Here is a 13644-nt window from a genome sequence, read left to right on the forward strand (position 1 = left end):
GATGGTCTGGTTTATTACAAAGGTAGTTCTCAGTTTGAGTTGGAGCTTGCTGCATGGAAGAACTGCAATAACTGTTTTTCTCCTGGGATGTCTAGGAGCAGTGAGGACTCTGAGTGTGTGAGGTCCACAATAAGGAGTCCATAGAGAAGTATTTAAGAAGATTTTCTGCTCTTGCTGTGATTGTTGCAGTGGGTGCTTTCCATGTGAAAAGAACAGGCTTCTGCAAAGTTGCCTGCACAGAGTGAGCTGAGCTTGTTTGTCAAGAGTGACTGGAACACAGACTAAGGACTGAAAACAAAAACAGAGCAGCCCAGAGCTGTGTGTGACCAGTGGTTGACCTTGGGCTATAAATTTATCATGCAAACTGTTGACATTTTTTTATTTTTATTTTTAAATTCCACTTGTTTTGACTTATGCCTGCCAGTTTTATTTGTAGTCTTACAGGAAAAACTTGTTTTTAGGGGGATGCCTAGAAACAGTAAAAATAGCAAGTGCAGGCTTACTAAATGGCCTTTACACAGAAGTTGTTCATAAATAGGGTTTATATTTTTTGGGGTGGAGAAAGTATTAAGCTGAAGAAAAGCAGTTTAAAAATGAAAAACAATAAGGTTCTGATGAATTATGTGACATAGCTGCATTTTGTAGAGGGAGAATTTGATGCATCCAACCTAATGTTGAACTTTGTTTATGAGCCATTTACTAGTAATTAAAAAGTCTTGTAATTAGTATGGATCAGTTTCTCAGTACTAGTAGTATTAATTTAGAGAGGTGGTGGCAAAAGTTATTAATCTTTTTTTAACATATTGAAGTGTCTTTAAGTAGCTCAGATTTGGGAAAAGCTCACATTTTGTAGTGCCTTTGAACCTTCTGGTGTCCTTTGTCTGATGACTGCTTGTCACAAGTGTTTGTCTTAAAATGAGAGGAAGAAAAAGGTGTAGCTAAATAGAGTATAAATTAAAGTTTAAAAATAGTCCTCATGACCTGAACTCAAAAATAATTTCTCATTTTCTGTGGGAGTTTTCCAAATTCATCTTAAAATGCATTTTACACAGATAAGATATAGCTGTATTTTAGGTTAATTGCCTGAAAACCAGAAAGATTTAGGTTCCAAGCTGTAATACTGAGGATATTAAATTTGTGAGAATTTTATGATTAATACACAGAAATAAATAATTTTTAAAGTGCAAAAGAGGTAAAGGCTGAGCTGCTTCCTGGCAAAAACCTTCCTGTTTGGATCTGCTGGCAGATACATGTGCATCTCCTCCCTTCATTCCCAAGGTATTCTGTTCCAAATCTTCACAAAGATACTCTGCTGGAATTAGACACAGTTTCTTAAAAAGTACACCTGTCTCTAAGCATCAATTTTTTATTGTGTCCTTTTTCACAAATAAACAATGTCCTCTGGAAGTTTCTTCTCCACTATCAAACTTTGCCATTCTCCCCCACCTCCTTTTCCAAGTATTCCTCCACAGGATGTTGAGATAACAAATGCGTCTTTCAGCCAGCAGGAAGGTCAAATGTGCCTGACAGTGGCAAACTGAAACATTGGCAGTTGCTGAGTGAAACAAAGCTCTGTTGCCAGCACCAACCCTTGCCTTGTGTTGTACTTTGTAGAAGGGTGTATCAAAGCAACACCAGCTCTTTGTCCAGGATTAGCCCTATAAAAGTAAGGGTGCTGCTCCTGCAGGGATAAAGGGACAGGTTGCCAAGGCACTGGAAGCCCTGCAGGGTGGGGCTGGATTTTTGCCTTAGAACCGTGCTTAGCACAGTGGCACACGGGAGGTCTCACACTCCCCTTTCCCAGGGAAAAGGCTTGCCAGAGGAAGATCAGCCAAGGCAAACTGTGCCTGGGTTCTGCTATTTGTATTTCTTGGTAAATATGATGCCGTTAACGTGAGGGAGTCAGGATATTCCCTCCCTCTATTCCCAAGTATGTGCTGCAGAGCCTGTGCCAGCTGGCCTAGCTGCCAGGGAGCCTGGCAACACCAGGGCAGTAGGTCGGGCATCTCTCCCAGCCACTGGTGACATGACCTGGGGAAAAAGGGCACTCCTTTTTTATTTCCATTTTGACAAAACTAGGAGAGGGCCATTAATTGATTTCTAAACACTTCACAGTGCAAATACCAGGAGAGAGGCTCTGAGACTCAAAGCTGCCAAGAAAAAATGTAGCATCAGCCAGCCATGGATAATGCGAAGTTTAGGTACTAGCTGCGTATACTGAAGAGGTGATTTTGATTTTCCTGCAATGCCTCCCTGTATTTTGTGATGAAGGCAAAAGGCCAGAGCAAATTTTAACACAGTGTGCTAGATGCAGTACCAGAATTACGAAGAAAATAGAAAACAATTCCATTTGTTTTACAGCTTTTTTCTTTTCCTGGATGGTGGTGTTTAAAAAAACCGCCAAAACCCACCATTTCCAGGCAGCTGTACAAAAGTGATTTTGTCTAAACAAAGCAGAAAGAAGTCTAATAGACTTAAAAGAAACCAGAACAAAACCAACAACGAAAGAACAGTGTTCATACCAAGTTCAATGCTTCTAACAATACAGCTGTAATTTCTGGGGTGGAAATTCCCATCCTCATGCAAAAAAAAAAATCCAAAGCCAGCCCTGAATCCTTATGCCTGCAAAACACAGTTCCTCCAAATTGCAGAACTTCTTGTCTGTGACAGGTACAGTAACAAGGAAATATACCTAATACAAAATAAAAAAAATAAATAAAATATACTTAATATAAATTGTATCAATGGCATAAAGAACAGAACAAAGCCTGTAACAGGTTGTGAGGGCAGTGGGGCATGCCCATTCCACAGGACCTTATCTTTTTCCTGCACTGACGTCAAAGTGTTCGGAGAGTTCAGCTCTGAATGAAAAGTATCTCGCCTTCTACAACTCCCTGAAAGGAGCTTGCAGCCGGGTGGGAGTTGGTCTCGTCTCCCAGCTAACAAGTGACAGGAGGAGAGGAAACGGCCTCAAGTTACACCAAGGGAGGTTTAGACTGGATATAAATTCCTTTGCTGAAATGGTGGTCACACATTGGAACAGGCTGCCCAGGGAAGTGGTGGAATTGCCATTCCTGGAAGTGTTCAAAAGGTGTGAGGTTGTGGCACTTGGGGACATGGTTTAGTGGTGAACATGGAAGTGCCCAGTTAATGGTTGGACTCAATGATCTTAGAGGTCTTTTCCAACATAAATGTTTTTCTATGATTCGATATTAAAGGAAAATAATTTTATCTCCAAGTTAACCTTGCAAGCAGCAGCACATACATAGCACCAGGGGACTGCTTTGGGGAGAAACTTCAACGCTGTTAGGTGGAAAAATCTATGTGCATTTTGCTTAGTGAAAAAACCTGTGTTCATTTTGTGTTGCCACTCATGCTGCAGCACAGCCAAGTATTTGTCAAACACATTTTCAGCTTCATTAGAGCTTATTTTCCCCCAAATGCTGTCATGCTATTAACCACTTTTTCAGGGAATACATATAAATGGAAATAAAAGTACTTGAGAGGAAAATGGAGGAAAGCACAGACTTGCATAACACTATAACATGTATTACTGTTGTGCTTTACTTAAGCATTTATTGGAAGGCACTTTGAATTTATTTGCTTAGAGTTGGCGTGATCCCTTTTTTCCCACACTTCCTTGTGTGTGACACCACACAATGGGTGCAGCAAGGCAATAAAAGAAGGATTTGGCAGACCACAGTAAAGTGTCACTCTGACTGTATCTGTTAGATGAGGGGTGGGAGTGTCCTGCCTCCCTCCTCCTTGGGAGGAAAACCCAGGGCAGAAAGCCAAGGCTGTGTAAGCACAGGTTGTCCCTGGAGCTGGTGGGGCTGAGGTTGCTCTTGGCTAAGTAAAGGGCAAGCTGAAGGTCTGGTGTGCAGTGCATGCTGCCTCTCCCAGGTGACAGGTGATAAACACTTGGTTGCTCAAACCCAAGCAGGTCGCTGGCACCTACAATTTCCTGTCTTGTTGTGTCTTTTTCTGATGAATGTGCTCTCCACAGTGGGACTGCTGCCAGCACCACCTGGGGACAACTACTGGTGTTCCGTTTTTTCTCATATGTTGAGTAGGATGAGGGGAAGTGTCCTCTCACTCCTTCCCATATCTCTCAGCCCAGCTGTGAGCTGCTGTGCTGCCAGGGGTCCTCTGAGATCTTGGCACATGCAGACAGGGAAGCCTTCCACATGGAGTGGGTGCAACGGCAATGAGTGTTGTACCTGCTGTCTTCAAGCTTTGCTTGAGAAATCAGTGGCAAAAGGAGAAGCGGAAGGCAAAAAATTTCCTTCAAGAATTCGAGTTGCTCAGTGCTGATTTATTTATGCCACGTTAAGTCAGAAAAATGGAGGTTAAGCAGATGGGGAACCTCCATCAGAGGTTATAACCTACCCTTCCATCAGGATGAGCATGTTGGGTCATGAGACTGCCATGGAACAGCAAATCTCTCCTCTGAAGGGGACCTGTGGTCATGTGCGTGCAGCCTGTGTAGAGCCATACAACTTCCCCGTCTTGCACATCATCTCTCCTGGTTCAACTCTCTCAATACCTGCTCCCATCTGTCTTAAAAAGCATCATTATTATTAAGTAGTAAAGGCCCTTTTTAATCTGCAGTACAACTTATTTGGCTAAATAACATCAATACATTGAAAAAATACTTTTCACCTGTCAAATACTGCTGCAAAGTGTGTTGGATGTCCTTCTGCCAATACCTTGGTTAATGCTGGATTAACTTTATGATGCGTCATGTGTGGCTGTTCACTCAGCTCCTGCACAGGTGCTCCTCGTGAATACTGGGAGCAGCACCATGGGGTTTAAGCAAGGACACCATGTGTGCCAGACACAAGGGATGGGAGAAGGGAAGGTCCATCATCCCCTGCATTGTTCTGGCAGAGGCTGTCAGCTTGGGATAAAACTGCCATAGAGATGGCACAGAGCACATGTCCCAGCTGCAAATTAGCCATGGGTCAACTTACTCCAGAAAGACTCTGGAGCTGACCTGAGAGCAGCTGACTGCCGAGGCTCTCCTGCTTCCCACCACTCTCTGGGGATGGGGATGGGGACGGGGACAGGAGGATCTGCACTTGCATCTTCTGGTGGTTCTGCTTGTGTGCAGGTGCAAGTCAGTGAATTTTTGAGTTAGGCAGTTAATGAAGCAGCAGCCTACAAAAATTTATGAGTTGGACTGGTCTGTTTGTTACAAGAGGGTTGATTTGTTGATTTTAATTTAGTTGGTTTTTACCTTGTGAGCTCCTGAGATAAAGCTTGATTCCTGGAGGGCATTATCCGGTAAGTCTGAGTAATCTGGACAAAGAGTAGCACCACTGAAGCGTAAAAAGGCGGTGAGCCACAGGAAGCAAAAGCTCAGCCAGAAGGAGTGTGATGTCTTTGTCACACAAGATGTGTGAAACATCTTGTGACAAACCATTGCCTGAGCTAGCATGTGATTGTAGAGGGATTTGAAACCACTTCTGCTACTTCTGTTTAGGTCTGACCTGCTGTGGCTAAGAGCTGCTGTGAAGCTGGTGACACCCTTTGTCTGTCTGTGAGCTCTACACTGTGTGCTGTACCTTATGTTCAGGTGCCTGTGGCACAGGGGGTTCAGGCATCTTGCTCAGATGGCACTGCACGCTCCCAGCCACAGCATCATTTTCTGATCAGCCACCCAAGCAGACCCTCTTCATTGTGTGCAGTGTCCCTGGCGTGGGAAGGATGAGGGATGTGCAGACATGGGAGCATGTCTGTCTCTCCTTGTACCAACTGCAATGGCTTCAGTTTTGATGAGATGTGCACCTGACCCTCAGTTGTATTTCCAAGGGCTGTGAAAATTTCCCCTTGCACTTGCTCAGCTCCATTCTCCTATGGCTTTTACAGCTGCAGGAAGTTCCCTTTTGCCTGAGCCATTTCAAGCTGTGGGACGGAAACAAGGTTTGTGGGTAACATGTTCTTCCATTGAAGCTGCTGAGATACCTGAAAAGAAAGGTGAAGTTTCTGATTCAGAAGCCCTTCTCCATGTCTGAAATGAAACCCTGAGGCTGTTACTCTGCCTCTGGAAAGGGCTGGTGGGACCAGAGCTTTGGAGACAGGCCCCCAGGCACCCTTCTGTGCCAGGCAGCCCCCCTGACCTGCACACCAATGGGATTCAAAGACTCTCTTGAATGAACACACCTCTCACCACTCGAAACACCAGTGTTTGTGTAAATAGCACGAGGCAGCGTGCTGGGGAAGGTGGCTTTGCTTATTTGTGGTAGTGTTTGAAGTTGCAGGTTGGTCTTAAGTGGTACAGAGAACAGGCATGAACATTTATGTGTGAGCGGCCCAAATTGGAATAAACGAGTTTCTGGCTGTAACTGCTTCATAAAATACAATGGTAGACTGCGTAATTCATACTTTGTTCTTTGCAGAGAAAGCAAAAAGATGTTAGGGGAGATCTTTTTAATCTGTGCTCCTGAATCTTCATCAGTATTGCATTTACTGCAGTACATGTTAAATTGGTGAATATTTATTCCAGCTGAATTTTTCCACTGTCTTCTTGGAAATAATGATGGAAGGGTTTGGAAGGGACTTTAAAGATCATCTGGTTTCAAACCCCATACTGTGGGCAGGGATGCTTTCCACTAGACCAGGTTGCTCTAAGCCCCATCCAACCTGGCCTTGAACACTTCCAGGGATGGGACATCCATAGCTTCTCTGGGCAACCTGTGCCAGTGCCTCATGACCCTAACAATGAAGAATTTCTTTGTAATATCTAATCTAAATCTATCCTCCTTCAGTTTAATTAACTCCTCCTTGCCCTGTCACTAAATACCCTTGTGAAAATTCCCTCTCCAGCTCTCTTGTAGCTCCCTTTAGGTACTGGGAGATACTCCAGGGTCTCTCTGGAGCCTTTTCTTCTTACCACCTAAAAACTCTTGACTACATTTCAGCTTCCCATTTCCCTCCTTCCCAGCAGATTCCTAGGCCATGAGCATCATTCAGCCAGCCGGTGGGATGTCAGGCGTCTTCTCTTCTAGGGAGAATCTTCTGATTTACAACTTTTTGCAAACCTCAATTTCCACAGCCTATTGCAATGTTCTCAGACGAAACACCAACTGTGTATGATCCAGCCAGGGAGTGGCCAGGCAGCCCCATTGTAAAAGCAGGGACAGCCACAGTTAAACTTTGGAGCTGCTGGAAGCCAGGGGAAGCATTTCAGGGCACAGCTCCCTGTTTTCTCAGCAGCGCTACTAGTAAAAGGCTTCATTTAAAGCACCATGAATTCCAGCCTGTTGACAAAGCTGCTACATTGAAGTTTAGCCCCAACTTTCCCTTTCCCCATTCTCGACGAGGGCGAGAGAGCAGGGAACCTCACCATCAGCACTTCCCATGGGACACACTGAACTTGACTTGCTCCTGAGAAAGCAGTCACCCAGACCCTCTCTGGGATCTCTACACACTCTACGCATCCTGCTGGGAAACAAGAAGTGCTGTCCTGGGGCCACAGGTTCTCTACAAAATGTGGAAGTACATTCAAAACTGTCCTGACTTGCACAGAGCATGAGCGGTTACATATTTGGGGCATGTTAGTGCAGAAACTGTAAATATTAGTATCTCATAAAGGGACATTTATGTGTGTATAGTAAATGCTCGGTTAATTTTATGGTAGCTGGGCTACGTGGCTTGTGACAAGCACTTAGGGAATCAGCTAATTTTTACAGAAAGCCTCCATGGGGTGTATTTTGTAAGAAATGAAAACCTAAATGTCTGTCCCAATGAAAGCACATCATTCAGAGCTGTTGTCCCCCAAACGGCTGAGTCAAGATTATGAAGAGTTAAACTTTACCTAGGAGTTAGAAGCAATTTGTACTGATTGAACCAAAGGATAAGTTAATGAAGAGTTAGAAATTTAGCCAAGGAGTATAGTGCTATTCACTATTATGTACCTGTCTGAAACTTTGCTTATAGTAAATGAACTGTCATAAGGATAAAAGAAGCTGATAGAATTATAGCTAGCACCTAGATTGCATGATCAAATACAGGGGGGAGGTATGGACCATCTCCAGAAGGCTTGCCAAGGCTTGCCACAATAGAAGGTAGGAAGTTCATGGTGATAAAGAGATCCCTGACTTCATCTTTCAAGACCACCGACCCAAATCAAGAAAAGAATTGTGCATGTGCAAAGGACTAGTAACCTCATTTTAACAGGAAGCGGCAATGGGAGGTGCTGGAGGTACGTATATGATTAATATGTAGCACTTTGTGAAATAAACAGTGGGCAAATAACCGTGTAAGGGGCTGGCACATCTCTAGGAGGCGACTCCCAAGCTGCCCACCTGCATAATAAACATACCACTTTCTGACTTCAATTAGTTAGAGTTTTTGTCCGTGAATACCCCGTTTTTTAACGACTCACAGCAACAACATGTGGGCAAAGTTAAGGGAATAAGACAATAAACATGCAACCTTTTTTTTTCAAAGAAGACTCCTGGGAAAAGGAAAAATAAATCATTGTGTTCTGCATGTGTTAAGTCTGTGGTTGTAAGGACAGGGCACAGCTCCTGACTTCCGCCTTCAAGTTACCTCCCACCTGTTATACTTTTTTTACTGCTGGCTGCCAGTAAGAACATCTGAGGGAGCACGTTTAGTTTCATCTTCGCCAGAGTCTCTTTGTGCAGGATCCCAGCTGGAGAGGAAGCTTGCACTGACCAAGGCTGCTCACCAGGTTAGTTCTCTAAAAGCATGGAAATACTAGTAACTTGTTAGCCTGTGAAGAGTGGGATAATAGTGTCAAAGTAGGGATTTTTTTCTTTTTTCCTGCTTAACACATAATATGAAGGAAACTATCTGGCAAATCTTACTTGGGGAAGTTGGGGGGGGGGGAGCTTGGGGAAGCTTTTTTAAAAAGCTGTGCACAAAAGCTGGATTATGGGTTCACCTTTGCTTGCTGCTTTCTGCTGCTAACACAATTGTATAAATGTGTTGAAGGAATCTGACTGGTACTTCACTCTCTGTTTAAACTGGGCCGTCCTGCCAGAAGCTCGGCTATTGATGGCTTTTGATGGCTGGTCTCCCTGTGTGCTTGCTGGTTCTTCAGTGGGGTGCGCTGTTGGTGGCAAGAGCAGCTGTGCTTCAGTCTCCTCATTATTGTTTGCAGCGAGGAGAGGAGAAAATAGGTGAATAATACTCGTGTACAGACCACTGTGCATTTGTAAAAGCGTAGAGGGATTCACCACATATCGGTGGCACTGCTGTGGGTAGGCAGAGACGTTGCACTTCCCTCTGGACACGCACCTGGTACCACCACCTCCAGCTGCATTCCCGCCGGGCTTGCAGGTTGGCATGTGATGCCAGCTGAAGCCAGGAGTAGGACTTCTGGAGAAGCACGTGTTACTCCAACGGATGGAGAAGGAAGGTGCTCCCCCTCCCCCAGCACCACTCCTTCACCTCACTTTCTATTCTGGCTTCTGAACTCAGAAGCAACAGGAGGAGGAGGAGGAGGAAGAGGAGCCTGACCACCCAGCAGGGTGGGTCTGTTTTTGTCAAAGTGCAGTTCCTAAGAAATAAACCAACCCAATGTACAGAAAAAAAGTCTCAGCAAATGTGAGCAGGCAGTTAATCTTATCTCAGAGAACCTCACCCAAGCCCAAAATTTCTTTGAAAAGTTACCTAAGAATAGTCTGTGCTTTTTTCTTGGCTAGGGAAATAGAAGCAGAGAGGAATTGTTCTTGTTGCTATTCTTATTATAATTATCATCATTATTATTATTTCACACCTGAAAAACCTTACTGGTTTTCAAGATATACTTGCTTGCTTAACCACAGGAAGGCAAGGACAGGGTGTCAGACTTCGGACATTGATTTTCTGCCTTTCTGGCTCCCTATGTCAAGAAACCAGAGATAGGAGTTTTCGGTAGTATCTCTCTTGTGTGGGGGCTGGCTTTGCTATGAGGAAATGAGTTCGCAGGTGCTTCCCTGTGGACGCGAACATTGTCGCGTTCCACTGTGGGGAACTGCGAGATTTTTAAAAATGGATGGTCGGGAACGGACTGAGGCCAAACGAGGCAAACATTGTATCCGAGAACCGTTTATTGACAACAAAAGGAGAAGGGAAAGGAGTTGCCCGAGCGAAAGACAGCTAGAAGAGACAAAAAAGAAGAGAGGAAAATGGAAAAGACCGGGAAGAGCAAAGGGACGAGACAGAGAGGAAAAGAAGGCGGTATCCCCAGCGAAGCAGGGCAGCGCTGTCGGTGCCCAGGCGGGAGGTGGGGCGTGTGCGCGCTGCCCGCCCGGGGCCGGGCCGGGTCTGACCGAGCCTGCGCGGCTCCCGGAGGGGCGCGGCTTCACGGGCGCGGCTCCTGCGGCGACGGTAGCTGACACGCGGTGAGTGGGCGCCTCGGACGGGAGGACCAGGACCGTGGGCACGGTCGCGGCGACCGGCTGGATCAGCGCGGCAGGGCGGGCAGTGACGGCTGGATCGGGGCGGCAGGGTTGGAAGCAGGCAGCCCAGGCAGGAACGTAGGGCGAAGCAGCGAGGCGGCGGTCAGGGGCACAGGGAGGCAGGACAGGTGCGAGGGCGAGCCCGCGAGGGCAGGAGAGCCAGAAGGCAGGCTGGGGCCAGGGCAAAGGAGGGAGCGAGCAGGAGCAAACCCCCGGCCCGAGCGAGCAGCAGCGAGCCCTGATGCAGTTGGGTTTTATATCCCCCGGCCCCTCCCGAAGTCTGCCCAAGGACCGGGAACCATTGGCCCTGTCCAGCCTTCCAGTGCCGTCCATTGGTGGAGGCCTCCTCGCGGCCTGATCGGAGCAGCCCCCCGCAGTGTCTCCCGCTGCCTGCCTCCTGGCGGGTGTTGCCAGGCCGGGGCTCCGCAGAGACGAGGCTTCCCCACTCCTGGCTGCCTCCTGTCAGCGGCGGGCGTACGCTCCCTCCCCCCACATGCCTCTGACTACCGGAGTTGAGGCAAACTAAAATGGCTGAATTCAGACTGAATTGGCTCCTCACACATGCTCTGTGCCCATGCCAAAGGCATCTTATGTAAAATATGCCAAGTCCAGCAACCGGAATGCCTGAGTTCACTGCCCAGCCCAGTTCAGCACAAGGGAAATGAGCTGCATCTAAGCACTAGCAGAGCCTTTATGGGGAGGAGTGGGGAACACCAGTGGCTTGATGCTATTTTGAAGGCTGGATAAAATGGCAGAAAATGTGAAAATGCAGGCAAAATATGGTGATGCTTTATCACCTCCAGTAGCTGCAAGGGAGCTGGGCAAAAGGCGGCCTGCTAAGGGTGATAGCCACCAGTTTGGTTGGAGGTTCAGACCGACCACAGGTTTTTCACCGACTATCTTGTTTCCTGTCTCTTTCAGAAGAGGACCTGGGAATGGCTGCCCCAACCGTTGTGACGATCCAGCCGCAGTTTGGTGGGGCCATGTCCTCTGTCTCGAGATGCATGTGGCAGACAAGCCTGATGGACTGCTGCACCGACTGTGGTGTCTGTAAGTGCCTGGGACACACTTTCCTCGCCCCCTCTGCTTGGCTCGGTGGTGCCACTGTGCAGCCATGCTGCCTGGCTCTCCCAGCTGCTCCCCTGATGCTGGTGGTTCTGGGCGGGCGGGCAGAGCCTCAGCCAGTACTGTGTTTCTCCCCCTGCCAGGCTGCTGTGGGATGTTCTGCTTCCCCTGCCTGGCCTGTCAAGTGGCTGGGGACATGAACGAGTGCTGCCTGTGTGGGACCAGCGTGGCCATGAGGACCATGTACCGCACCAGATACAACATCCCGGTCAGTGCTGAGCCTGCCTGCTCACCTGCTGCGAGTCCGAAAGACAAGGTGCCCCCGAGGCCCCTCTCTCCGCACTTAAGGGATGGGCTCAGGGCAGCAGTGATTCCACTCACCCTTTTTCCCCCATTTATATCCACCTCAGCTACTGCTTTCCCCTTTGAGCTTTGAAATGATGCCTGAAAAATAGGCTGGAAATAAATCCCCACAGACCAATGTCTACAGAGCAGGTATTTGTTTATTGCAGTGCTGGTGGTGAGGGGGATTTTCCTCCTAACTCACTCCCCCTTGTCAAGTGCTGTGGTATATTTATACAGTAAATTTTGCTTAATGTTGCTATGTCATTACAGCATCATCACATACGTGCTGGAACTAATTTACATAGCATGATCTCATGGTTATTAGATAATTCTTTGTACTGTGTGTGCACTTCCCCAGTTCGGGGGTCTTGGGAGTCTTTGATGAAGGCTTCTAAAGTCTTCTTTGCACTTGAACTTTTCAACTTCGTTTTCGGGGTATGTGCAGTTACGATGCTCTTCGGTCCGTCCGGTCTTAACCGGCCTAAATTCTTTGTTTTGGCTTTGGCTTGCCAATTTCTCATTAGTACTACACTTTTCTATCTCTAAAACTGTACACATGGTAAGTTTTGGGTTTTTTCCTCCTCCATTCTGCATATAAGCAACTAGTTAACTATATACTAGCCATTGCATTGTATAAAAAGTTATTCATACTAGATTATATGGGCATCAAAAGCTATGATTCAGGCTATATAAGTATAGAAGGCTATGCTTCAGGTTATATTGATATTCTTCAGGTTATATTGATAAAAAGTCATGATTTAGGTTATGTTGATATTAAGGTTACATAGATACCTTATAATCCAAGCTATATAAGCACTTTGTTACTTTGACTTAAGTTACATAGACATCAGAAAGATGGGAAAGACTTGAGATAACTGTGTGCCGACTAAAGAATGGGTGAAGTTGGTTACACAGATAAAGATCCATAATCAGGCTTGGGAGAAAGGTGGATAGTACATATGTGGGTGTGCTTCTTCCTGCGGGGGAGGCCAGTTGGTGCTGTCCCATGAGCAAACCATGGGGGCCCAAGTTCACTTTGCCCAAATTGTCTGTTCCTCTATTCATTTTTCTTCCCAGTCTGAACCTCAGAAGTCAAATGATAAGTAGCTGTCTGCAGCCTGCATAAAGGCTCCCTCCTTCCTTTCCTTGGTGCTTGGTGTTTGCCAGCCCAGGGCTTCAGTGTTTGCTACTCAGGATGCTGCAGCCAGCCAAGAAAAAAAGAGTACTTGACCTGGAATGTGATTATCATCTTCTTGGCCAGAACATGGCTTCTGGGAAGCCTCTGTCCCTAACCAGTGTCTCCCTAACAGGGGTCCATTTGCTCTGACTTCTGTGTTACCCTGTGTTGCCCTGTGTGTTCCATTTGCCAAATCAAGAGAGACATCAACCGCAGGAGGGAGCTTGGCATATTCTGGTAAGCTGGGGGTGCTGGTGCTGGTCCATAAAGCTGCTGTCACAGTGGCTTCCCAGAGCCTCTCCTGCCAACATCTTGACACAGGACAAAGTTTGCCGCAGTGGGTAAATAGCAGTGGACAGGTGATGAGTAACTCATCCTGAAATAAAATGTTCCTGGGAACATTGTGCAGGGTGGAGGGGGAAGGACTGGGAGGATACCGAGTGTGGCAAGGCACAGCCCTGCTCTCTGATGCTCCTCTCCCATTCTGTTGCAGATGCTGCCATCCTCGCTGCATCCTTGGAGCTGCTGCAGGCATGAGTCACTGCTGCCCTGACTGTTGGGAAATGTACCCTGTGAGGCTTGGCTTGATGGCATTTTATTTCCCCTAACTAACTGCAGCAATAAAGTTTTGAGTTTGTCTTCCTA

General features: G+C 46.7%; 1 protein-coding gene across 3 annotated transcripts; it reads left to right on the forward strand.

The window, feature by feature from the left end:
• The first annotated feature begins 8349 nt into the window (after positions 1-8349).
• On the forward strand, positions 8350-13644 carry LOC125326790 (placenta-specific gene 8 protein-like). Of its 3 annotated transcripts, none has more exons than XM_048305257.1 (6): positions 8350-8698; positions 8962-9149; positions 11334-11462; positions 11621-11793; positions 13133-13236; positions 13493-13644. In XM_048305257.1, coding segments are annotated over exons 2-6 (522 nt in total). In that variant the 5' UTR covers positions 8350-8698; positions 8962-9034; the 3' UTR covers positions 13494-13644. The 3 variants fall into 3 exon arrangements, with proteins under 3 accessions (XP_048161214.1, XP_048161215.1, XP_048161216.1); XM_048305258.1 differs by having other exon boundaries at positions 9011-9149; XM_048305259.1 differs by lacking the exon at positions 13493-13644 and having other exon boundaries at positions 8493-8698; positions 11621-11745; positions 13133-13240.

This window comes from Corvus hawaiiensis, chromosome 5, assembly GCF_020740725.1.
Source record: "Corvus hawaiiensis isolate bCorHaw1 chromosome 5, bCorHaw1.pri.cur, whole genome shotgun sequence".
NCBI classification, from domain to species: domain Eukaryota; kingdom Metazoa; phylum Chordata; class Aves; order Passeriformes; family Corvidae; genus Corvus; species Corvus hawaiiensis.